At 43.4% G+C, this 27,006-nt stretch overlaps 1 protein-coding gene across 5 annotated transcripts in view; it reads left to right on the top strand.

Moving 5' to 3' along the window:
* CELSR1 (cadherin EGF LAG seven-pass G-type receptor 1) overlaps positions 1-23,002 on the top strand; it is a 168,411-nt gene extending 145,409 nt beyond the window's left edge. For 2 of the 5 annotated variants that reach the window (XM_042018283.1, XM_042018284.1), the window contains exons 25-35: positions 4,827-5,001; positions 10,628-10,740; positions 12,055-12,134; positions 13,648-13,774; positions 15,684-15,809; positions 16,117-16,253; positions 16,735-16,838; positions 17,637-17,804; positions 18,673-18,915; positions 19,213-19,477; positions 20,789-23,002. In XM_042018283.1, coding sequence (XP_041874217.1) covers positions 4,827-5,001; positions 10,628-10,740; positions 12,055-12,134; positions 13,648-13,774; positions 15,684-15,809; positions 16,117-16,253; positions 16,735-16,838; positions 17,637-17,804; positions 18,673-18,915; positions 19,213-19,477; positions 20,789-20,813 — 1,563 coding nt within the window. In that variant the 3' untranslated portion in view covers positions 20,814-23,002. The remainder of the gene's footprint in view (positions 1-4,826; positions 5,002-10,627; positions 10,741-12,054; positions 12,135-13,647; positions 13,775-15,683; positions 15,810-16,116; positions 16,254-16,734; positions 16,839-17,636; positions 17,805-18,672; positions 18,916-19,212; positions 19,478-20,788) is intronic. The other 3 variants (XM_042018280.1, XM_042018282.1, XM_042018281.1) reach the window with 2 other exon arrangements.
* Positions 23,003-27,006: the final 4,004 nt, after the last annotated feature.

The following is a 27,006-nucleotide window of genomic DNA, read 5'->3' on the forward strand; positions in this document are numbered from 1 at the left end:
TGTTGTCACGCTTTAATTCAGGGGGTTCATATTGCAGCTTTTACCTTCTTCCATCTGTTTCACTTTCTCCTCTTTTTGGCTTCTCTTTGGCTTCAACAGTAATTTGAAAAAATCAGATTTTTAGTACATTCATGTGTGGTTGATGTCATTAATAGCAATGGCAGGCAATAGGACTGTATCTTATTTTCGGAGTATATATGACAGCAGCCCTGTTGAAGGTTTATCCCAGGAACTGAACCCTGAATAATGATTTCTTCCTTCCTTTCCATCAGTGTGTTTTCTGTCTTGCTGTGTCTGTTCAGTAGGAGGCTGTCCAGTTTCTCCTGCAGCAGGTACCTCCCAAGCCCAAATGGCTCCAGGTGTTGACTGATAGGTTGTCAGCAATGTGGTGCTGGGCAGATGCCAATATGCACATTGTACACCACTGGCTATTCTGGAGAAGCCACTTGCCAGGCATGGGACAGCTTGCTACATCTGAGATTCAGGAGGAAACCTGTCACTTTGCTTTGTGCCTTCCAGCCACTGTGATTGATGGCTTCAGCCAATCACATCTGTTGGCAAAGCTTAGTGCAAGGATCTCCAGCACTGGGCATGTCAAGAAATGCAAATTATTAATAGATTGAGGACAAGATAGATATAAACCACACATGAAGTGTGTTCTGTACTTGAGACCTCATTGCTCTCTTAACCTTACATGTAGTCTTGCTGCTGTTTCTTTGTAGCACCCATCCCAAAAGCCACAGCTGCCATTCAGACAGTTAAGAGACAGACAAGGGCTCCAGCACTGCCAGGCTGCACAGGCACCTGTGCCAAACAGGCTGGACAGTGATGGGGGATGGCATGCAATAAAATGTATGTCCGTAATAGATAGGAAGAATATTCAAAATAATACTTTAGGGGTTATCTGAACACTGAAGAAAATTTATCTCCTAGAAATCCATTATTGTACATGTTTCAATCAAATTTTTTAGAGGGAAGTACAGTGTTGAGATGAAAACAAAACAAAAAAACAACAAAAACATCATCCTGATTTCACATTTTCCAAGCAGAAGAAATAGGAGAATATGCCTACATTCAATGAATATCATCACCATCATGGTAGTGACACCATGGTGCCTAATCACACAGCCTCATTTGCTGTATAACTTAATCCTACACCATCACTCTGGCTTCTAATATCCACTTGAGCTATAACATGCATTTTAAAAAGTACCTGACCTTGACTAATTTCAGCTTCTGGTAACTGAGTGCTGACAAGGACTTTTCCTCGTAAATTTGAGAGACCCCTCTTATAAAAACTGTCTTGCCAGGAAACCTCTGTTTAATAGTATTTCTTTTGGAAAACTGTATAAAACTAAGGTGCTGAAATCATTCAATTTCTAAGATTCAGGTTTGTCTGACAGGTATTTTTCTGGGCTTCTTCTCCCACTTTACCTTTTGAAAAACTGTGAATGCCAAACTGGGTAAAGCTTTCCAGCTGGTTGTGTCACTTCCAGTCCCATATACCAATATTCCCCTTTACCAGGAGCTCAGGTCCTTTATCTGCTGCTATGGTGAGATCTTCTGCAGTGACCTGCCTCCTGGGATATAGTCTTATGTCATGTGTGAATTTGTGTTGTCTTTGTTTCATTATATAAAAGTTTGCATACTAAAATAACTTTGCTCAAAGGAGCTCACCTTGCCAATTGATCCACAGCACTCCGTGTACCTTGACCTTTCCCATGCCTTGCTGACCACACCACTTGTTTTTCACTGCATTTCACTACCAAGGAGTTTATAATCTTTCAGTTCTCCAACATATCTACTGAGGAGTTGAGGGCCAAGTCCACATCCCTGCAGAATTTTACCAAAAACTATGCAGTAAATGATGGCTCCTCATTTCCAGATTTCTTTCATAATATCATGAAGCACCAAGCAAAAGTTTATAAAAGTAGTAAAACAGTTCATTACATCAATACCACAAATCCTAATGGTTGTACTTGGTGAGATTGTTCTCTTTCGCTCCTTCTCATTTTCATGTTTTGGGGCTCATGGTGTGATCATGTCCTGGAGTGTTACCAGGACTCAATGGTTTTTGTAAATGGTTTAAAGGTTTCACCCCAAACCTTGAAACATTTACAAAGATCTTTAATTTACAGCATGTACTTCATGTGGCAGAAAGCTGCTCCTTACAGCCTACCCAGTCAATTTGAGAAGGTAGGAGGGCTGTAAACCATGTCTGCTTGAGACAATTATTCATCTGTCTGTGTGGAATGAGAGTTGTCTAACGAGTCATGCACTGATGAACATAAAGAGGTAAAGAATGCTGGAGCACAAATAATGCTGTGCTGCTTGGCATCCAGCCTGGCTTTTATGGGTTTCTGTAAATTAACAGTCACATTTCTGGGTGAGGTTTTAATCTTTCCCTGGACTATTGATAGAAAGTGATTTATTTTCTTTCTTTTTTCTTACCTGAAAAAGGTAATGTTCAGGGCAGCACTCTACTCATATGCATGTGAGAGTAGGAACAAAAAAAGCACTGCTTACATAGAGGGAATAAAGATGGTTTATTTGGTGAGCCACATTTTCAATACTACTTGATGTTATTATAAACCTGATGTAGTAAGTGAATCCAGAAAGTTGGCGGTCTTTGTATGATTCTTTTACTCAGCAAAGTTAAATAGGGAAATGTACATTTCTGAGCATTACACCATGAAAAACCACTAAAAAGTCATGCCAAAGTCTGAAAGCAGGGTCAGTGCTGCACGGGAACAAAAGGTTCCAAAACACAATGTAAAACATTTTCAAACAAGAACTGAATGGTTGCACAAAGTTCTCTTAATTCAAGCTTGTCAACAGATCCTTGGCAAAATCCTTTGTTCGGCTTCTGAAAGGAGAAAGTTAATTGCAAGATTACAATTCAGGTGTCGGATGCTTGTGGTCATTCCTGTTTTCACCCATCAAACTGTTAAGTTGGGAGAGAAAACTGGTTAGAAAATATTGCAGAAATGCAAGTATCTGAAGGTCATAGGTTGAATTCAAGGTGGCCATTTGATCACAAAGATGACTTCAGCTACCAGTTTGCCCATGGTAGCTGTTACTTCTAGTCACACTGTGGACCTGATCTCTTTGGTTTCAGCAGGTCCTTAATTTTTGCTGCTCTCAGCCTGGCAGAGCTCAGTGATCCACTTTGTGCTGCTGATGTAGTGTAAAAACCAAATCCAAACATAGGACTGGAAGCTCCGGGTCCCTTTGTTCCTAGCTGAAGTCATGAACTATCCAACCAGCATTACCCTGCTTCTCTTTGTCCGTATGGCTTCTTTGCCTGACTGCAAGTAGCACAGCCCCAAGAGAGGGGTAGAGCAAGCATTTCTGGACCCAGAATATCCTACAGCCTGGTGATTAGGGTTGTTTTCTGTATGGACAAGAAGAGGGTTAACCCCCATGCTCAAGCCAGGTAGAGACAAGAAGCCACTCTCCCACTTTGTAGTCAAATACCCTGACTTTGACATTAGGTAAAAGACTGGTCTGCAGGGTAGGTGGTGCTATACTTCTGGCTGCATCTTTTAGTCCAGTGATAATGACCAGGCATACTCCATGACTTGATGAAGTACAGATGTGCAAGGTCTTCAGGGTTCGTCACTGAAGGGCAGAGTGCAAGGACAAAAGAGATGGCAACAGCCTTACCCCATGGATGCATCCATGCTTTTGCTTCTCAAATGTTTTTTTTTTTTTGAGAAAGAGTCCCAGAAGAGGAGATGTAGCTGGAATAGATAATTTCAGATCTGTGACAGACACATAGGGGCATAATAGTTGGCTGACTTTATGTTGGATTGTAAGATCCTGCCAAAGTTTGTCTATTTGTGACATTTCACTTAGCTAGTAAGAAATTTCTCAAAGAAAGGGTGGATTTCTTCCACACATCATCTGTAGCTCATGTTCAGCATGTTCACTTTTCCTTGCCTGAGGCTTCATGACTTACTGTCCCCAAAACGGAAGTTTTCCTGAGAAGGAACTTTCTCAGGGACAGGTCCTAAACTGAAGGCCTAAGATCTTCTCACACATCCCCCCCACCTCTGTCAAATATGAGAAGACTTGCTTTGTAGTTTTTTATCTACTAATAAAACAAAAAATATAGTCTACTTTAAAACAAAAGAAAACTGTACCAAACTAGCATACTTCCTTTTCTCTCTGGAAAGAATGTAGTGTCAGAAAAACCCATAGAATGGCTGTTGATGTGGCAATGGAAGACCCTGAGTAAGCGCAGGGCTGAGGGTGGCTGTTCTCAGGGCAGTTTATGGACTTTGCAGTGAGACCAGTTTAGCTGATGCAGTTAAACATGCTATGGTTGAATTCACTGTAGTGGCATTGTGCAGGTGAGACTCATACACCAGGCAGGGCAAAGGATCTTCAGCCTCCAGAGGAGCATCCTCACCTCCTGCTCTGCCCCAGGAGAAAGAGCCAGGAGCTCTGCCAGCCCTGCCCTTTTTGCAGGCAGAAGGACTTTGGTCAGAATAGCTCAAATCCTCACCTTTGCAGCAAGTATGCACAGAGAAATTAGCCACAGAACAGAGAGGACAAGGGCAGTGACTGAAAGTGTGTTAGGTTGATAAGGGTGAAGCTGAACCAGATTCAGAACAGGTGACATAATTTACTTTAAAAGAAGAAAAATCTTTCACAGTATGAGCAGCTCTTCTTAAACTCTAAAAAACTTATTAAAGGCAGTATATTTGTTCTGCCAAAATCTTTTTATTACACTTGCCATTAGCTGCACAGGGGGAACTGGTGACTCACCAGGTTGTGATTCAGAAGAGCAACTCTAATTTCCCTGCCCTTTCCCTCTGCAGTTTGTGTGTACCGTGATTGCCATCCTCCTGCATTATTTCTACATGAGCACCTTCGCATGGATGTTTGTGGAGCAGCTCCACATCTACCGGATGCTGACTGAAGTGAGGAACATCAACTTTGGGCACATGCGGTTCTACTACGTTGTTGGCTGGGGCATTCCGGCCATCATAACAGGTACCCTCAACCACCCCAAAAAAGCTTTGTTTCCCTGCTATCTTCACTGGCCAGGTTCAGGGAAATTACCCCATCCCAGACAGCCAAGGGTGTTTTCCTGAACCAGGGCAGCACCAAGCCATATCTAGCAGAAGTCAGCCCGAATTTGGCGGATCTGTGTACCAAATGTCTGTTGCCCCAGCTGAAGTGATATCGATGGTTATGCAATAACAGGGACACACATTAAATTAGGACTTGATAACATTGCTTGGGAATAACAGTACTTTTATTTCAACAACTTTGCCAGTAGCTTTCAGGAATTTTCCTTCCCTGTGCTGGTACCTCCAGATATGGACACACTGTCTCTGAGAGAAGTAACTGCAGTGGCTTCAGAAGCAATCCTGCCCACAGGATATTACTGTCCTTCACTGGACATTTCCACTGCCTACCCTCAACCAGCAGTAAATACATCCTGAAAGGAATTTCAGCGGCTCTGTTTCATTTGGCATAAAACCAAGCTGGGAATACTCAAGCTGCCTTTTACTTAATTTTGGATACAAAGGTTGTAACTTCCAGTTGAGGAAAAGTAATGAAAAGCTGGAGGCAGTAATCTTTTAAACCAATCCAGAGTGATCCACAGGAGCACATCCATCTCCGCCCTCACCGTGCCTATTTTTGCCATCAGACATTTCCAGTGCTACTGTAAGCACACGGCGCTGTGTTAATTCAGGCAGACAGCTCCTCAGGAATTGTGCTTCACAGAACAGTTGGAGTGGAGTTTTTTGGTTCAACTGTTTCAGCATGTATCTGTTTCCATATGGGAAATCAGATCATAGGCAGGCAGTTACCTTTTATGCAATTAGTGTTATTTTTACAGATAATAACATACTGTCAGCAATGGCAGAGGTTTAGATGTCTCTGAGATCAAACAAATAGCTATCGCTCATGTACACTTGCAAAAATATTATGGAACAAGTTAAAAATACATACTTGTTCTTTTTTTCTGTGTGTTTTAAGAAGGTGTAATACCAAAACACAGCATAGGCTGGTACAGTTTAATTCTCTCTTCAGAGAGCTGGTAAGTTTTTCCATATCACTTTGTGCCTAAATAATTTCTACTTCTATCAATTTATAGTAGAAAGCACAGCCCAGGAGGTTCTGCCACTCTAGACATATGCCAGACATTTTAAATAGAAATTGTCCTTGAACTTCTGAAATGTTTCAGACCTATGTGACTTTTATCAGTACATACAGGACTACTACAGTATTTTCAGGAACACTGAAGTGCAATCAGATATTTGGCAGCATCATTTCTGGCAGAAAAGAAGTATCATTAAATAACAAAAAGTAATTACATTTCAAAACTCATTATCTTTAGAAGAACTTTATTGGAAGGAGTTTCTGCTTCAGGTTTACTTTCTCTCCTGAAATTTAAATTAATTTGGACCCTCTCAACAGCAGTGTTATGCAGTCTAAATATCACAAGCATACCATTTTTCTACTTAGATATTGCTCTCTGTGATAAGGAACTATTTTGCACTTTTAAAACTTTCCAGGTTGTGTCCTTCAATTTAATCTCTGAATCTACTGAATTTGCAGTTCAGTTTAAATGAAAAGTCAGATCCCTATTACTGAAAAAGGGGATTTTGTGAAATGAAGGATAAAGGAAACGAAGCCTTTAGTTTGCCCTTCCAGGCTTATAAATCATCTGAAGAGAAAATTGTTTCATCATAAATTGCACAATGTAGGACTTCTTGCCTCTAGATAACTTGTTACTGTACATATTTTAAATAAGCTTCTTTATAAATTTTAATTTCTAAACAGTAAAAAGATTCTAGCTTCACATGAATCTTAAACATTATTTATATTGCTTTATGAGAGAAGGATTGTTTATTTTTCTTAGTAGTGGTATAGTCTAGGTATGGGAAGAAATTTTAGTCTTGGGAGATGCAGGGGACTTCTTTATTTTAAAGATAAATACTATTTCGTCTTCATCATAGCTATCCTGAGAGGGAAAAAAACCAAACCTACAATAGCAGTGGCTTTTTGTATATAGTTTTTTCTACTTTCTGTGCTCAAACTGATATTCATTTCAAGTGGGACATAGTGGTCCTAAGGCATCTGTGATGGGAGCAGGCTACTTGCAGAAGGGAACCTTGACCTTTAGAAGGGGATAAAACTTAGTAAAAGGTTTACAGAGGAACACTCAAACGGGGAAGAACCACATTTAATCACAGCATAGAAATGCAAATTGCCATGAACAAGAATAGAATAGAATAGAAGTTGGAAGAAGGCTTACAGTCATCAAAAGAGTATGGATCTGGAATAGTCCTCCATTGGGAGTGATAGTGGAACATTTTAAATTTGCTTTAAGCTTGCTGATTTTAAAGTGTAGTTTGATCCATCTCGGAGAGGGATTTTATTACTTCCTTGCCTGAGGAGCAAAAGGCTGGATTTGGCATCCAGCAAGACCCCCCCAGTTCTGCCTGTCTCTGTGGCAGCACACTAGCTGCTTGACATATGTGTGCAGTAACAGCTTTGCCATGGAGACTGCAGTACTTGTGTTAAAACAGGTTCTTATGCAGCCCTAAAACCAGTATCACCCAGAAACTGGTACTTCTCAAATCCTAAGCAAAGCAATGAGCCCAGAGAGAGGTAAGGCTGCCCCACAGCTGCCTGAGTTACACATGGCTGCTGAGCCCTCAGGAGCTCAGAAGGGTCAAAATGTGCCCCTCTTGCAACCCTTGGCACAGTCCTGGGATGGGTGCTGGTCCCCACAGGACTCTTGGCCATAGGACCAGCCCCAGTTCCTGCAAATGTCAGCAAGGTAACACTTTACTCAAAGGCAGAATGAAGCCAATGTAATGTAATACTGAGAAACATTTTGGCACATCAATTAAATGCTGCAACCTGGCTGCCCTTAGCAGACTGAGTGCGCAGGCTGAGTGATATTTCACATCTTGTTGACTGCAGTAATATTTGAACCATGTACGTGAAGACAGCAATTTTCCCCATTTGTTTAATGGAGAACTTCAGGGTAGGATTGTGAGAGTGAAAAAATTTTGCTGCCTGCCAGTTACTCATAGAGCCAGAGTCCTATAAATGAGGAAATCCAGTCCTGGGAAACAGACTGTATCCATAGAATTACATCTGTATAAAATACTTTATGGTCCCTTAATCATTTATGGCTAATTCTTTCTGGATGGCAACTGCTGAAGGAGGTGGTGGAAGAGCCAATGGGAGCAGGGAGGGAGACTAGTCCTATCTCATTCCACATTTCAGTGAAAACAGATCCAATATCCACCGGTCTGCCAAATAGCCGGTTTAGTTTTCATAGACCATAGGCCTGTACCAGATGTGAATATTGGCTGTGGGCCAGTTCTAAGCAGCAAGAGTGAAATGCAGCTACCTTTCCCTTTCTCTGTGTCTTTTCATCCAAGCACTCAGGCTTCAATTCAAAAAAAGATGACTATTAATGCACATGGACCCTCCTTGCAGAGACCAGTTCTGCTGTCAGCCTTGGCCGCCTCTTGAGACAGGACATACGCTCATCATGATAGGTCCTCCCATGCCCAGACAACATGCTGCAGCCACCTGCCATCTGTCACTGGCCACAGACCTCACAGGGATCAGTTTCTGTGTCTTGAAGAAGGAAGATCTCTGCAGACATGGTACACCTGTCTCAAAGCGGGAAAAGGATCTTTGCACAGGAATTAGCAGGGCTCATTAAAAGAGCTTTAGACTAGGTTTGAAAGAGGAAAGGGATAAAACCAGGCTCACTAGAGGCAATCAGAGGGAAGAATGCCAGTGTTCGTGGGGCAGTATGCTAGCGAAGTCCTTCTGTCTGCCATCTCAGTGGAGGCAGGGGTTGGAGATCCATGTGGCAGCAAAGATGCAGGTGTTTCTGTGTTAGAAACCATGGGAACACTTATCTGTGTTAGGGGTTGTTTTGACTGTCTAGAGCTTGATGTTGGTGATAAAAGTCTTTATGGGTAAGAATCATCATGAAGGACCACAAGGCAGATACCACAGTGAGAGTCTGTTATAGACATCCAGCCAGGATGAGGAGGCAGAGGAAATAGTCTATAAACAGGTGGGAGAAGTCTCACCATCACTAGTCCTTGTTCTTGTGGGGGACTTCAGTTTAACAGGTGTCTGCTGGGAATACAACTCAGCAGAAGAAAGAGTCCAGGAGGTTCCTGGAGTGTGTGGAAGAGAACTTCCTGATGCAGCTGATGAGCGAGCAAGAAAAGGAAGATGCCCTGCTGGACCTGTTCATTGTGAGCAGAGAAGGACTGGTGGGTGATGTGATGGCTGGAGATTGTCTTGGACACAGTGATACAAAATTATAGTTTTCAATACTCTTAGGAGAAAGGTGGGGATTCAGCAGAACTTCCGCCTTGAACTTCCAGAGGGCTGACTTTGGCCTGTTTAGAGGCTTACCCACAGTGTCTCTTGGGAGGCAGTCATGAAGGGCAAAGAAGTCTGGGATGGCTGAACATTCCTCAAGCAGGAAATCTTAAAGGCACAGGAGCAGGCTATCCCCACATGGCAAAAGACAAAGCAATGGGGAAGACCAGCCTGGCTGAACAGAGAGCTTTTGCTGGAATCCAGGGAAAAATGGAGGAAAAGGCAGATAACTCAGGAGGACTAAAAGGATGTTGTGATCATCCCCCTGTACTCGGCACTAGTGAAGCCACACTGCAAATCAGTTCAGTTTTGGGCCCCTCACTACAAGGAAGACAGTGGGGTGCTGGAGCGTGTCCAGAGAAGGACAATGAAGCTGATGAAGGGTGTAGAGCACAAGTCTGATGAGGAGCAGCTGAGGCAGCTGGGGGCGTTTAGCCTGGAGAAAAGAGGTCTCAGGGAACATCTTATCTGGAAGGTCTTTTCCAACCTAGACGATTCTATGGTTGTATGATTTTGCAGGTCAAAGGCATCAATCCCAGTCCATCACCATGGGCGAGGTGTAGGTCACCAAGTCAGACAGCACTGTAAATCATCAGGTGAATGTTGGGCTCAGAGAGTCCCTTGGAATTGGCCAGGTTTTGAAAAATAAATAATAAAAGATGTGGTTTTAACTCAATTGCCTTGGGGCATTAAGTCCTTTTCAGACAATGCTGAAAGCAAGGTGAGGTACCTGGGATGGCAGTTCAAAATGAATCCCACCTGAGCTCAAGCAGTTAACTCCCATAAGTTCCCAGGTTCCTTTGTCTCTGATGTTATTTTAGTGACAGCAAGTTAAGAATGCCCTTTTTTTTCGTAACATAGACATCTCCTCAGTTATGATTCATTTCATTCTGCTGCACAGGCTTATTGAAATTCCTCACGTCACTCACCCTCAAGGCTCACACTGTGTGAGAATGACTATAAAACTGTGCTGAAACAGAATTAATTTGGTACTTGCATTTGTTATAGTTTTTATGTAGCTGAACTTTGTTCTAGCTGGGAAAACTCAAAGTATTGTTTGATATGACCAGCGTAAAGCTTTTGATTTACAAAATTTTATTTCAATATTTGCTTTGATTTTGCCTTCACAGACTTCCCTGTTGAATAAATTTTGCCGTGATAATTTTGCTTATTTGAAACTACATTTGGTTATAGGCAGCACTTTTCTGATTTACTTTTTCTCCATTTTATGACACAGGACTTGCTGTTGGTCTGGATCCACAAGGCTATGGGAATCCTGATTTCTGCTGGCTGTCTGTTCATGACACCCTGATCTGGAGTTTCGCTGGGCCCATCGTAATGGTTGTTGTTGTAAGTAGGGGGAGTTGGCATCCAGAGCTGTCTCTTCCTGCAACCTTTTCTCATATGTTTTGTCAAACAGTAGTCATGCAAAGCAACTGTGTTCTTTACATTTGAAGCAAATGTACTCGAGCTTGCATCTTTTGTTTAAATAGATACGACATGAGTTAAGCTTCTTGAAATCAGAGAGCTGATTGCCAGTACAAAGATTGCTTGTGGAGTAATGGCTGTATGGCCAGAAACCTATTTCCCATTTGCTTTGTTCCATTTTCAAAGGGTTGGTCTGTGAGCTTATTAAACAAATCAACAAAATAAGCCATAACAAGTCACTTCATCCAGAAGTCCTAAAGGAATATTAAATATTTCCGCTTTCAGGAATTTAAAAGAATGGACTGGTGTTTAACTTCTCCCTTAGAGCTTCTCCTTCAAAGTAACACCAGAAGATAAATATTTGTGGTTTGACTCTTACCTTGAATGCCAAATGCAGTTCTGGTCTCCTCATCTCAAAAAGTATGAAGTAGACCTAGAAGCAGTGTAGGTTATGGTCAGGAGTCATCAGAGACATGGGACAGCTCCCACTGGAGAACAAACAAGTGGACTAGGAGTCTTAAGCTTAGAGAAGAGAAAGCTGCAGAGAAGGGAGAAGGAGAAGCCTTGCTTGGTCTGGAGAAAATGGCTATGGACCCAACCATTCAAGGTCTTTCCAACACAAGCAGTAGCAGGAGGCAGCAGATCCTGAAGAAACAGGAGAAGCTGCATCATTTCTCCACAGCATTTTAAGTTAGAAACTCTGAGAAACAGGACAATGGCAGTGGTAAAGCTCTGCACAGTTTTGGAAAGTGAATGACAAGACAAATTCTCATCATGAATATTCACTACAAGTGATTAAGTATAAATGCACCACCAACCTAGTACATCCCAGTTGACGTGGAAATGAGTGGAGACGAGAGGTTTATTCAGAGTAATTATCACTGTATGCTCTGCTAGAAAATACTCCTAAATTCTGGTTTGACCAAACTGAAACAAGGTGCTGGGCTGAGGTGGACACTGGTTTGGACAACAGCCATTCTCGAGTTTTTATCTTTCACTCAAGAATCTTTGCATAGGGTTGTCTTACTGAGTTTCGTCCAGATCAAGTGCCAGGATGTCCTTGACTATGTTGCCTTGAAACAAGGTGAATCTTGGAATTTAGAGACCTGTAAGTTGAAGGGAAAATATTCTTGGCACCACAAACTGTTTTAGGATAAAAATTGCATTGTCATTGCAAATAGAGCTGTAACAAATGTACAGAAAGAATCCATGCTGTTATTTCAATTTCCCTTTCAGATAAACACTGTCATCTTTATACTAGCAATGAAAGCATCGTGCAGACGAAGGCAACGTTCATTTGAAAAAACAGGAGTCATGTAAGTTTGAGTTCAAAAACCTGTAGAAGTTGTGGCCAGAAATAATAAAAGACAGAATTGCCTAAAAGCAAGTTTTGGAGCAGGAAATAAAAAAGTTTTTTGGAGGAGAGTGTTGGTAAAGGCAATTGGAGCTGCTTCACCCCACCCACTCCTGGGGTTCCCTTGGAGGTCCTGTAAAGGCTCCACCAAGGTGCTCTGCACCACCAGGTGTAGGCAGGAGAAAGGAGAAGGGAAAGATCTAGCCTCCAGATGGTATCATTGCAGTCCTTCCAGATCTCTCATTATACTCTCTACTACACTGTCACTTCACCTCTGCCTATAGCTTGCCTAGGTGGACATCAGTCTGCGTCTCCCTGTTCTTGTCCATGGCTCAGATAGGTCTCCCCTCTCAAGTGTCTGGGTTACCAGCTGTGTCATGGCAGAGACACACTGACATTCCCGTGCTGAGGGCCAGCCTGCCTGCATCCCACGCTCCATGGGATGAGCGGCATCGCACGCTGCAACCTGCCACCTTCCTGAGCTGTTGTGGCAGCCTGTTCTCATTAACATCTGTTTTGCCCAAAGCTCAGGATTTACCTGTGAACCCAAATGTGATTATCTAGTGGCAAGACAGCCCCTTGGGTTTTTTGTATGAGATTTCAAATGGCTGCTTCTCGTTCTCTTTTTCAGTTCTGGCTGTAGGGTGCTGTGTACACATTGGCATGGCTTTTCCAGCCCTGGTGTCCCTGGAGCTGTAGTCTTTGTGGTTCTCTGAACCCTAACACTAAACTTAATGAAAACTAGAATCTGAGGGTGAGCTCACCAGCAACATGGGTGGCCCAGTTAATAAAAGTGTGGAAGGAGCAATGCTGGTGCAGTGCCGTGCTCCCCTTGGCATGCCCTTTCCAGCCCCAGTTTCCATGCAGCTGTCAGCTTTGTGGGACTCTGAACCCTACCCTGACTCCATTAACGTGCAGGGGTTGAGAATGACATCCAAATCTCCCTAAACCAAGGAGTATAATTGCTACCTAATGGCAGCAATTTTACTCGTAATATAAAACTTCTGCTACTGTATTTGTTTCTGTCTTTTGAAAGTGTCTGTGGAAATTGTATTTTTAAGAAAACAAATATTCCCTGAGTGCCCTTGATTCAAAACCTCTGGTAGTAATGTTGGAAAGGAATGTGAGAGTGAGGTTGACAAACTGAAATGAGATGGACATGGCCATTTACTGCCCAGATGTGTTCCTCAGAGTCATCAAGGCTGAACAGCAAGGGCTTGGAAAACAGTCAGATTTGTTTGAAGAAAGTCTTGGAAATGAACTTGAAAAGAAATCACGTTTTTAACATGAATATGCTAAGCTGTGGAGTATTGCTGTGAGAGAGTTGGAAACTGGGACCTGGTGAACACTGCCCTAATTCTCCCAAAGGGCTTTTCCAGTTGCTGAGTTGTTGGGCACATAACAGCACCCATGGGGAGAAGTGTATCTCTTGTGTGCCATCACACTGCAAATGTCCATCTGTGTTTGCTTTACAGCTCTGTGCTGCGGACAGCATTCCTGCTCCTGCTGCTTATCAGTGCCACGTGGCTCCTGGGGCTCATGGCGGTCAACAGCGACGTCATGACATTTCACTATCTCTTTGCCATTTTCAGCTGCCTGCAGGTAAGTTGGATGGCATCTTGTCTGTGGCAGACCTTGGTGAGCACACTGCTTGCACCCAGACCTCCAAAAACCTGCTCAACATGAGCTAACTTAAGAAGATCAGAGATCTCAAGTGCAATTTTTGCTTTCTTTTCTCAAAGAGTGGGGTTTTTTTAACCAAAACTATAATTCGGTGTAATTACATCTCTTGCTTTTAGTCATTCTAAAGATAAGTGCATTACTATAGTAACCTGTGACAGTAGACAGTTATACCTCTGTCTTTGTAGAGACAAAGTCGTTGTTACTGTGTTCTGTGTGCTCATTGTTAAGTCATTCTGTTGCTACCACAAACAAGAGACTGTTATATTACACCCAGAGTCGATGGCTCCAAGTTCAAGGCTTTCACAAATTAAAAAAAGAGACAAGTAATGATTTTCAAATACAATGCGAGTTGTATTAGGGTTTTCCTGGGTTGCCTGTCCCAGTTTGCACAATTGTTGAATAAAGATGCAGAAAAGAGTTATTTGTAGGAGACCTGGCATGGAAGTAGTCACAGAGCTTCATGTCGGTCACAATTTGAATGTGACCAAGGATGGCAGTAACTGTCCTCTCAAGTGTCTGCAGTACTAAAACAGCTACTGTAGGACACTCTTTCAGCTGCAGCACAACAGCCACAACTTGCATCCACAGAGAAAAAAAAGTCTGATGGGTCTCCTTTGGAGATGGCTGTCAGTGCCCTGGAAGTACAGCAGATAGCTCAGCTTGGAGCAAGGTTATTTTGCCACTGCAACTGGTGTGCTCTGAAATAAATGCACCTACTCTGGCTGTAAAACCAGGCTTCCACAAATCTAAAATTAAATTAAATTAAACATAAACCTGATGAGAGGGACAAAGATCAGCAGCTGGAATTCTCCAAACTTGCCCAGAGAGGTACAGTGGTATGTGGCATTTCACATCACTGCCTTCTTTGAACTTGTATTTTTAAAGAGACATTTATGTGAATTTTATTAATGAATAATCCCAAAGTGCTAGTGCCAGCTAAAATCACATTTGCTCGAATGTTTAGAAAGTGAGCTTGAAGTTTAAAGTTACTCTAAGTCAATTGCTTTGGCTGAAATAATGAAATTCAGGCTTCTTATGATGTTGGTACAGCTGCAACTTCATGAGTATTGGCTTTTCTATACTGTATGTCCAACCAAAGTTGGTAACTATTTGGCAGCTGCATTAATTCCCTCAGAGCAAATACATCTGAAGGCAGACACGTGTGTGTGCCCTGCCCCCAGCAAAAGCTGTTAATGTGTGTTCCTGGCAGCCAACAATTGCCCAGCCCTGGGGACTTCACTGATTTTCCCATCAGAGGTATTGCTTAACCAAGGAACTTAGACGACAAAAGTTGGGACCTCTCTGCCCCCAGTCCATCTTCACATCTCACAAGGCTTTCTAAAATTCTCTTAGACACAGTATTAAGGGCTCCTTTCACAGAAGTTGCCCATTTCCAGAGGCTTTCACTAAAGGCTGTGATATTTTTCATGTGCTGCTATTGATTTTTTCTCATCATCTGTGTAAAAGCTCTAAAATCCCAAATTCTAAAATTCCTGTGATGTTTTCTAGTGGGACATTCAGGTTCCCTTTGGATTTCTTCCCAAATCAAGCTGTGCTCTGTAAATTCTGGAGAAACACATCTTTGTGTATATTTTCCCAGGCCTTTAGTGCACATTTGAACTTGGAATCAAATTATGAAGAAGTGCTAGGAGATCAGTCAATGCCATTTCAGTCAAAGAAAGAAAATAGTTATTGCTTTTGAAATACACCATCATGGACTACAAATTAGAATTCAGGGGTTGTTTCAGAATGGGTGTTCTCCAATATCCATATTTGCAATGTGGTAGTAGCGAATCATTTACATTTTCCTCTCTCTAAAATTGTCCAGGGGCTGTTCATTTTCTTCTTCCACTGCGTATTTAACAAAGAAGTCAGAAAGCACTTGAAGAACACTTTAACTGGAAAGAAACCTCTTCCAGATGATTCCACTGCAACAAGAGCTACATTATTAACTGTAAGAAAAAAGCATTGGGAGAAAAACCATCCTTTTTGCTGGTAGAAGTTACCTAAAATAAACTTATAGGTGGCTTGCCTGTAATAAGTGAACTGAATGATTGCTTTCAGTGACTTCTACAAAGATTACTGATGGCCTCTCTCAAAAGTTTTGATTATTATTTTAATTTAAACCTTTGAGAGAAAATAATTATTTTCCCTGGTGTCAAAACCCATTTGGTTCTTTGAAACTTCGTACATTTGTGGGTAACATGAGCTTCTGGAAGGATCATTCACTAATGCTTTATGTCTTTTTTTTTCCCTTTCAGCGATCTCTGAACTGTAACAACACATATATAGAAGAGCCAAACATGTATCGCACAACTATGGGGGAATCCACTGTCTCCCTAGAAAGCACCGTCAGGTCAGCCAAGAGCCACAATAGCTACCTTGCTTATATTCTCAGGTAATCCGGTGGCAGGTGCATGGCTTTCAGGTGCTTGCCTTTCCCTTTTTTATTGCTCTTGTGGAAACCAGAAATCTGGTTCAAATGCTACTTGATTTATATCTTAACAGTTCTGTTTCATGTGACTGTCATTTTCTTTGGTGCATTTTCTGTTGCATGTGTCTTTGGGGCAGGGTTCTGGCAGTGCAGAGGTTAACCTAAGAGTGAGGTTACCTATATGGGCTATGCTGCTTGCCTGTTGCAATTCAGATGTGTCTCAAGGAGCACAGTTTAGCTCATTAGCTTTAGGGTTTTTCAGAGTGTGATTCATGTGGCACAAGGTAGATAACTAGATCAGGATAACCTTTGTCTCACTGTGAAGTGACCACTGGACAGTCAAGCACAGGCTGGCTGGCATCCCCTGAAGCTGTCTGTATGTCTGCCTTGTTGTTAAGAACAGTAAAGTGACCAAGAAAGTTGTCCTCTGTTTTTCTTCTCAAAGGGACGAGGCTGCTCATAAACTCAGTGGATCCTCAAGTCAAGCAAGGGCTGGTCAGACTGAAGCAGATTCCTCCATTTTTCATAGGAATCCGTCCAAATCCAATGGTAAGAATAATTTCTAAATGCTTTGACCCATTTGTGCACCTTCTCCTTCTCAGCACTTTCTCCGAAGTCTTCTGTAACAGGAAGAATAATTACAATAATTAGATGTTCTCATTCTGATTATGCTGTTGGCATAACAAGCTGTGTAATGGCTGCCTTACAAGGAAATCCTGGAATGGAAATATCATATATCTGCTGCTTGTGATGGTTTAATTTTTATCTGATGCTGTCACAGCTGTTGACAGTTTATGGAGTCCCCTTTCTTTCTCACAAATTATGTACTGTTGCTTTTGATTTTTAGTTGGAGAAATTTTAATGTTTGAGACCTTGAGGCAATATTCTCCTTTACTTGTCTGTGGTTTGTACAAAAAAAATGAGAAGTGCCTCTTGTCTGATTTCCTTTCATTTTGGTCTTGACATTCAATTTTGTTGCCTTGTAGCAGTTTTTAAGTTAAGTGCATTTCAGATTCCTGGTATTTCTAGGTATCTTATTTTGCCTGTGTGTTGTGTTCATTGAGATCCAATAGAGTTACTGTTCTGCATGTTAAATAGGGAAAAATGTGCTCCCACTCTGTCCTGCACATCCTGCCCACTAGCTGAGCCGAGTGGTTGTGCTTCCCAATGGTTGTGCTGCAGTCCCTCTGCATTTATCCTAGGTACACTTACAGATGTAAGAGCTCATTCCTGGCACGGCCTGAACCAGATGCCTGCCTTTCCTTCCTCCTTGTGCATTTGTCAGATAGATCTGTTCAGCTCCTATTTACACTTCCATCACTGTGTTTCCCCTGTCCACCTTTGCAGAGCATGATTCAGACTCTGACAGCGAGCTGTCCCTCGATGAACACAGCAGTTCTTACGCCTCCTCCCATTCATCGGACAGCGAGGAAGATGGACTCGAGATGGAGAAGAAGTGGAACACATCTACTTCCAAAAACAATGAACATGGCCCACTCCACAGCACACCCAAAGGTACTCCCAGTGCGAGGGGAGGGCAGTGGTGCACTGAAGTAGCTTTGGATTAGATGGGATGCATTTGCCACACTACCATGCAGCTGAGGCAGCATCTCTACCTCTGCACCTTGCTTTGGTAGAGATCCTTGTTTCCAGCTTAGAGACCTTTCTTCTTCCAAAGGCTTGTTCCCAGGGGTGACTGAGTACTGAATGCTGAACACCCTAAAGCAGAGTGAGCTTTGCAGGCAGGTCCCCAAAGCATTTGGACATGGCATTACCAAGCCAGCAATATCTCATGAAGAAGAGGAGAAAGAAGCCACTTGTTTTGCAGGCAGGGGGAGGAAATGTCTGCCTCTCCTCATACAATAAAGGCATGTGTATCCAGTGGTGTTGGGGAGGTCCTGGACCTAAAGAGTTGGAAATCATTGACCATTAATATAATTTCTGTGTGACAGGGTGCAGGCATTTCTAAGCATTGTTGATACTGTCCTAATGAAATACAACTTTGAATGACAAACATCCAGGCTGTGTGCAGAGGCTCTTCACAGATACAGCACAGGGTGCCTTGGGTACCCTCAGCCTTCAGAAACCAACTTCCCCAAGGAAGGATCTCTGACCCTGGAGAGCTGAGAAGGCAGGTTTGCCTCACAGTTCTCCTTAATGGAGCTGGCAACCTTGCTCTGGGAAGGGTTTGGACATGCTGTCATCCTACCAGGTGATTTTTTTTGGGGGTTTAATGCACCCTGAGGGCAGTGCAGTCCATCAAGGACCGACTGAAGGATTGCTCTGGTTTGACACACAGCTCCTCTCCAGCCACAGATGCCAGGCAGTGGTTGAGAGAACATACCAAAAGTGGTTTTCGAGCTAGTGTTTTTTTGCATTGCAGTTGATACCCTTCCCAATCATGTGAAACCCTATTGGCCCACAGAATGCGTATCAGCCAGCGATGGCGAGGACCCCAGCAGGAAACAAAAACTCAAAGTAGAGACCAAGGTCAACGTAGAGCTTCACAGGGAAAACCAGGTGAACCACAGCAATGAAGCACCACAGGACAAGGAGAACGAAGGGCAGCAGAAGGAGAACAGACCTCTGGCCCACCAGAATAACCAGCAGCCGGAGCAGAGGAAAGGTAACACAGCCTCACAGTTGGATTGGGAGACCGGAGGGTTAATGAGCATTAATTAGTTTAAAAGGTAGCTCTGTCAGGGAAGAGCACTTTCCAAATGGCTCCAATCTGTGTAGCCAGATACACCATGGGAAGCTAGTGGGTAGTTGCTGCAGTCTGATCTTTTGGTTATGAAATAAAGTGCCAAACTAGAAGTCTTAGTAAGAAATAGAGAACGTAACATCTTGCATGCGCTCAGCTTGATAAATGAAATTACTGATACACTTAAAAAATTTTATTATTCCCTCTTTTCCTTAACAGGCATCTTAAAAAATAAAGTTACCTACCCTCCCCCACTGGTGGATAAGAATATGAAGAATCGTTTGCGGGAAAAGCTGTCGGATTACAATCAGAGCACAATCTCATCCAGGACTACTTCCCTAGGGACAAATGAGGGGGTCCGCTCTCCTTCAGACTTGGGGGTAACAGTAAAAAATGTTCGGAGGGAGCAGTCTCGAGACCAGCTCAATGGCATGGCCATGAACCTCCACGTGGGAACAGGACATGCTGACACCTCAGACTCAGAGTAAGTGTCACATTGGGATGCCCTGGCTGACCTCCTATGGTCTCTCCCTTCACCTTCCAATCCCAGACTCACACATGAGCAAAAATTTCCTCTGGTGATTGCCCAGAGTCCTTCACCAGTAACTGTCTTGATGGTTTGCCCATACCATGTCCCCAGGCCATGGTGTTTCAGTCATGAGAAGGCCAAAACAGGTATCACAGGCAAGGTGCCAGGACAGAGACCTGCTACTGGGCCACCCTGGCATGCTCTGAACTGGCAGGCTGATGTGGTACTGGCACACTTGGACAGGAGCAGCCTCACTCTGCCCTGCCACCCTGCGGGGGCTTGGCTGGGGAAAGGGACAAGGCTGTGGGGAGCATGGTGTGAGTGTCCATGTCTCAGAGGGCAGAGGGAAACCATGGCTGAGGCAGGAGATCCCAAGGCTGGAGAGAAAAACCAAGCTACCAATCCTAAATTGGCAATCAGTGTGTGAATTTATCATTGTAAACTAAATCAAATATAAACAAAAGGCTGAGCAAGCTCTCAGCCAAAGGGAATTCTCAGAAACCTCATTACTCATCATTGATAATTCTTGCATTTCAAATTAAGACAACAGCCATATGTAAAGTCTATGCAAACATTTTATTCATATAGTCTCATTCTTTATTAACATGAATAATAGTCTTATTCTTTCACCAAACCGAGAGAAAAATTCTCACCCAGCTTTAACTCTAGCACTATCTCACCAGGTTTTAAATATGCCTGTTGTCTGGGTGCACAGACCATTCCCAGCTCACTATAAAAGCACATCTTTGGATTGCTGGGAGTTGGCTGATGAAATAGATCCTGGTTAGGCAGGAAACACGGATGTTTTGAGTAAGCCATAACTACCTGCTGCTACCAGGTAACACCGTCATTACTGGGGAATAACTGGCCAGCTTGCACTAAGCAACTGTGTTATCTATGCACCTTTGGCGTAATGGAAAGCTCTGCTGTTGGCAGCAGACTGCACGAATCTGTCCGATACACCAGGCTTCTAACAGCTTGTAAGATCTGTATGTGAACCTTGCATCCTCAGTGAAGCATTAGCCAAATACAGACTCTCTGTAGAACTTCCTCTAAAGCATTTCTCTTGTGTACTACCTGGAACTGTTTCTCTCAGGTGGTCTTCCCCTCCAAGACAGCATCCCCCCTGCAAGCATTGGTTTGGCAAGGCATGGTAACTTCACAGGGCATGAGCCCTTGCTGAAAAGGATTAGGTGGGTTTGGGTGGAGCAGTTTGCCTGTACCTGTTAACCCTAAGCCTGCATGATCACTTCTTCTCACTAACAGAGGCAGTAATGAAACTTCAATTTGAACCATCAGGAAATTGTGATCCCCTCTGCACGGTTCTGACTCCTCGCCATGGCGTCGCTGCCTGCCCGCCTCGGACTTCATCAGAGAGGCCACACGGTGAGGAGGATGAGGTGGGCATTGATTCCCACGTGGTTTCATGTTCTGGCAGACTCCTGACTGCTCCTGGCACAGCCACAGTGCCCGGCTGCACTTGCAATAAGGGCGCTGTGTGGTACGCTCCTCCCGCAGGAACCCGTGCCGAAAACACGGAAACGGCCGCAGGGATGCCCTGTGTTGGATGGATATCTGTGCACGGTGCAGACAGTGCTGCAGGGGTTGCTTTTTGCAGGGGAGAACCAAGGAAAAACACATTGTTATCCTAGAGGACCTACAATAAGGCAATCCATCAGCCTGAAGACAAGCACTAGGACGTGTCTCTTGTGGAGTTTTGATGGCTGTAGTGTGAACCCTTGAGGCTGCTGGGCTCCAGGAGGAATATCCCAACAAGTGTCCTTTGGTTTCTATGCCACCATCTCTGTCCACCCCCCTACGGACACGTCGTCTTAAGAAAAAAAAATCCTTTATATATATATAAAAAGTGTAGATACTTTTATATATTTTGTATGGTGTTGCTAAAGAAAAAGTTCCTTTGTATATTTTACATTTATACTGATCTTCTTAATTTGACAATAGGAAATCAATTAAAAAGATGTTTTGATATTTTTTATATGAACATTGCACAATTTTACTTGAATTTGGCGTTTGATAAGTAACTGAGGTTTGCCTGGAAGCCACCTTCAGACACAATGCAGTTTTCAAAGTAATACAGTAAATTACATCAAAATCCATGACTATAATTTATAAGTTTTGTTAACAGATTTTGGAACACTTTAAGGGCACAGTATCTTTTTCTCATAACCTTCTAAAACCCACAAAAATTTGTTTTCTGCATTTTTTTGGTAGTTTGATCTCTTCTCACAAGTTCATTGACGTGTTCAGGAACTGAACTTCAGGACGCATATCTTTGTGTAAGGTTTCAACTCAGTCCTTGTCTGGAAGAAGTCAAATCAGTATTTTCCTTACCAAGAACAAGAAAATTAAGTGGTGTGGTTGTGTGGTAGGTTTTTACCTTGGTCAGGCTCTGCAACAAACCAGCACTCTGCATGTCCCAGGGAGAGGGCCCTCCTTCCATGGGCAAGTTCTGCCTCAGGTGCAGTATTTTTTTTTTCTCTCTTCTCACTGGATTCAGCACATCTAATCAAAGCAGAAATAGAAGACTTTAAAGATGTCCAGATTTCACTGTCCAGCTCTTTGACAAAACCCTGGCCTTCCTGGTGTTTCAAAAAGGACATGGAAGGCTTAAGGTTTCACGTTTCCCACAAAATGTGCTGGTTTCACAAGTATCAGAAAGTTAAGCGTGACCTGTCTGCTGTCTTCACCTTCCTGCAATGTTTACAAAAAAAAGGAAGAGTAAGATGTGAAAAAGTTTGCATCCAACAGTGTTAGGCAGAGCTCAGCCAGTGGCTCCTCGTGGTGGGAATATGTGACTCCAAGGATGACAGTGGTGTGGCTGTGCCTGCTCTCTGCCAGTAAGGCTTTCAGGAGCTCCGTGCTCACCACAGCAGCCCTTTTGGGGAAATACTGGCTATTGTTTGTGCAAATGTGTGTGTGAAAGGGAAGAAATAGAAAATCAGGCTAAATAAAATGCAAGAGTTGAGGAAAAGATGAAAACAGTATACTGTAATCTTGGTTTCATTATATTCCTATGCATTTTCAAAAGTATCAAGGAAGCCTTTAGAAGGGGAGAGGGAGGAAGGATGCTGTTCCTTTAAAGATTATGCAACATACTGTGTGACATTTTCTGACAGAAAAAAATTTTGAATGTTTTAAGGGTCTGGCACTTGGCTGTGTGCTCAGGCATTGTGTATAACCCATGCTAGTTGTTCTTACATCTGTGTATGTATATTTTGTCCCAGTGAGATGTAGGTAGTTTTTATTTTGATCAGAATTGTTGCAGTAAATGAGGGTCAGTTGTATTAATGACAAAAAAATTAAACCTATTTTTATGACTTTTTAAAAGCTTTATGGCAGATTAGACACTGGAAGTTTGTTTGGTTTTTTTAACAAATGTATATTTATTAATGTGCAGAACACTGGAATTGCAGCACAGATGAAAGGAGAATTTACAATAAATTAAGAAATTTTTTTGGACTTGTATTCTTCCTCTGGTTGTTTATTTTTAAGTGCGGATGCTGAGGGTCCAAATGGCATTTCCTGGGGTTTAGAAAGTAGCAGGAGCGGGAACATACGGATACCCATCTCTCTCACTGAGGCAGCAGAGGCTGTAAAGCACCAGCCAGGCAATGCACACACCCCGCTGCCAGCCCAGGACCCTGTGCTGGCACAGGGTGCCAGAACTGCATCACATTTCAGTCCAAACCTGGGGCATTTTTCAGACATGGAACATGGCCTGTGGAAGAGAAATGCCCTCTGCTAACCCAGAGCAAAGCAGGTCACCAGGAAAGCACCAGATTTAGAAAAGGACGTGTGAGAGCAGCCAGGGGAGTGGCAGCCAGCCCAGCCCACAACAGCCTGCAGTGAGCGACAAGGACCTTCTCCGATGGTCTGTGCTCCGTCCTTGGCTCTCCCAAGCCAGCTGAGGCTGAGCTGTGGTCCTGCTCACTCAGTCCTTTTCAGGCTGTTGTGCAAGTCCTCATTCATAGATCTCACAAGGCCCAGCAGTGACCTGCACATGTCTGTCAGCTTTCTGGAAATAAAAGTATTTCTCAGTATCAACCGGCCAGGGTGAAGCCAGGTGGAGAGAGCCTCGCTACTGATTTAGGGGCAAAATCAAATCGTCAGGATCTTCATTTTGGAAACAGCTCCACCAAAACTTGCCACTAAACAAGTAATTAGCCCAAGGGGAAACTGCTTTGAATTCTATTGTACAAGTGCATTATTTGGGGGAACACAGAGTTTTTTCTGAAGTACTAGTTCACTTTTCTGTGGAGAAGCAGAAATAAGCCTCAGGCTTTCACATAAGCAGGTTAGTTGAGGCAGAGACCAGCCTATGATCCTGTCTCCAGCAGTGACCTACAGCAGATGTTTAGAAAAAGAGGATTATCAGCCACACATTACATGGCAAGGCGGCCACAGTAGGGTCCACAGCCCCCAGCTCTCTGCAGCTCAAGGCAGAGGCAGGAGTTGTGCTTGTCTCCAGCAAACCATGTGTTTCCCTCATACATCTCTCCTGTTGTGTTTCAGACCCATTTAAACTTCTACTACACAGTGGGCTGCCTGATTCAGTCACAAGCAGTAAGAAAAATGCCTTCCTTCAGCTTCATTCCCATCCCCTACCACGGACACCTTTGCTGCTTGCAGCAGGAGAGGCAGTGAGAATCATCTCTCATCTTCTCCAGGTCAAAGAGACAGGCTTTGTCCTAGAGCACTTGGGTAATCTCTTTCCAGCTGAGCAGCTTGGATCTCTGCAATTGTTCCATGTGCAGAAACACTGCTGTACCTTTTACCTTCCTTCTTGCTCTTCTTCAGCCCATTACCAGGTTAAATATAGACTTTTTGGGGTGGCAGAGAGAGAAGAGACCAGAGCAGACCACAAAATGCAAGCAGTAGGCCTGCCAACACCCACCAAAAAAAAAAGAAAAAAAAATTTAAAAAAATCTCCATTCACTTTTCCCATCCTAATCTTTACAATGACATTTGGCCTAAGCAAATTATAAGAAAAAAATTCCAGAAGAGATGCACCATTGGCAGCAGCATGGCATGGTAAGGCTGCAGTAACATAAGCAGTCATGTACCCCAGCCCCTTCAACAACAGTATACTCAAATATATTCAAATATACTCAGGGATCTGTCTAAAAGTCTTAAAAATCCTAACTGATAATTCCAGTACATCTGCCAATAGCCTGCAGTAGCATTTCCGAGGATAATGAGTTAGTTTGTCTGAATCCTTATGTTGTGCTTAGGCACACAGCCTGCTCAGCCACAGAGGATGCTCCTGCCAAGGTCTGGGGGATCACAGAAAGGAGATTCCCAGCAGCCCTGGGAAGATGTCACTACTGTCCACACCAACACCACACCCACAGCGCCAGGAGCAGTCTAGGATGCATTTGGGCCTCAGCCTCACAGGTTCTACTCTGCCTTTATGCTCCTGTTCTCACATGTGCAACTCACTTCTCGTCCCTTAAAGAAGCAATTTGTACTAGACTCATTTTCCATTTTAGTCTATTGATTTTTGAATCCATCCTCCAGTTTCTCATTTTGGATTTTAGTCCTGTCCATGAGGATGCCTGGAGGCAGCATCTGCAACCTTTACTAGCTACCTTATATCTCATCATTCAAACCATGAATGAAAATATCAAACAAAACTAAGCCCAAGAGGGCTTTTCAAACACTTCTGTTCTTGCCAAGCAAGTTTTGCACCTACCTCATATCAATTAACGTCAGTCTGCACTGACAGTGTTTTGTGTATGAGAACAGAGTGTGGGGCAGTATCAAACTATTTACTGAAGACATGTTCCATCTGCTGCTGCTGCTCCTTTATCCACCATGCCAGGCACTGTATTAAAGAAAATTAGATTAATCTGAAGTATGTGTGGCAAAGAGACCGTGTTAATTCATCATTGTCTTCTAAATACTTCAAAGCATTTGTAAGTGCCCCCAGGAGCCCCCTGGAGCTCAGTGCTGTGCCGGTGTGTCCCCTTCTGCCTTGGTCAGACATCTGCTGCCATCCTTCTGCTCAAAGACAGCTCTGAATAGAGTATCCACAGCTTCAAACTCACATTTTTCATAGTCTGAGCATATTGTCTTTATTTGAAGGGAGGCCCAGACTGATTTCCCTGTGGACTGATGCTTCATGGAGGTGCTGTGAGAGCCCAGCCTCTGCAGTGGGTCAGGAGACACCACAGAGGTGGAGCAGAGCTAAGGCACCTCTTAGGGGGAGAACTGTGCTTAAGGTGAGAGGTGTCCTGTCTCTCTGACAGCTGCATGTGTCCCAGGGCCATCCTTGGCCAAAACGTGGGACTGCCCTGCCCAGCATGGCCTGGCTTCAGGAGCCCATCCTGACTTCTGCAAAGCCATCGTTTTCCATCAGATCCACCCAGGAAATAGAAATGAGCTCACAGCTCCAGCTTTCCAGGTGCTGCCACTCTCTTTTATTAAAATAGTCATAGTGCAACCAGTTGGGTGGTTTCCTCTATTAGTTTCTTATAGGTTGGGGGTTTTCCCCTCCACAAATATAACTGTTTGCAAAACCACCAACCCCTTGGGCTAATGGGTAGGAAAACTTCTTCCTTTTGGTTATTTGATGGAAGCTCTTTGGAAGTCCTTCTTGAATGATCTTGTTTGGATGTTAAGCCTGGAAATGTCTGGGGGATCACAGAAAGGAGATCCCCAGGACCCCTGGTGAGATGTCGCCACTGTCCACACCAGCACCACCACTTGTGCTTTCCAAGTGAAGAGCGTAGAGTTGGGTCTGTGTTTTTGTTAGATATTCATATACTGAAGGAAACAGTGAGCATGGGAAATCCTGTGTATGTATAAACAGGGCAGCTGAAGCAGAAGGTCCCTGTGAATGATCTATTCCGCTCAGGTTAGGAACATCCCACTGAATCCCATACAAAACAGCAGCAGCTGTGGCTGGGAGCCAGCAAATTGAACAAGTTTCCAGGCAAAACAATAAATCGGGCATTGATTCTGAGAAAAATCAATACCTCTTAGCACATGTTTCAATTTCCTGGATAAAACAAACAGAAATGCCTAGAATGGTTAACTCCTTCACTTACAGATGCACAGGTTTCAGGGATGGAAAGGATCAGGGGAAAGCCCAGTTGGCTTAGGAGCTTTAGGAGTTAGGGTTCATACTGCTGGCACAAATTGGCCAAACAAACAGGAGTGAGCAGGTGGTCAGGAGGAACCAAGCTGCCATCAAAGCACTCCTGACGCGCAGCTTTCTCCACCAGGTTGTCCAAGGAAAAACACTTTCCTGGCTGATCTCACCTAGGTTATACCAAGCACAAACCAAAAGCAGCTTGTGTATTTTCTTTCTCGCTCACTCAGTGACAGGGCACCTCCTCAAACATCCATCTGCATCACTTCCCTGTGGGCAGATCTGTGGCAGAACCAGTGCCATCACAACCGAGGTGACCCCAAGGGGGTTTCTGTCAAGGCTGTTCCTCTGCTGGAGCAGACTGGCAACA

Source organism: Corvus kubaryi, unplaced genomic scaffold (genome assembly GCF_017639235.1).
Source record: "Corvus kubaryi isolate FWS band 111438036 unplaced genomic scaffold, C.kubaryi_AGA036_p1.0 137, whole genome shotgun sequence".
Lineage (NCBI taxonomy): Eukaryota > Metazoa > Chordata > Aves > Passeriformes > Corvidae > Corvus > Corvus kubaryi.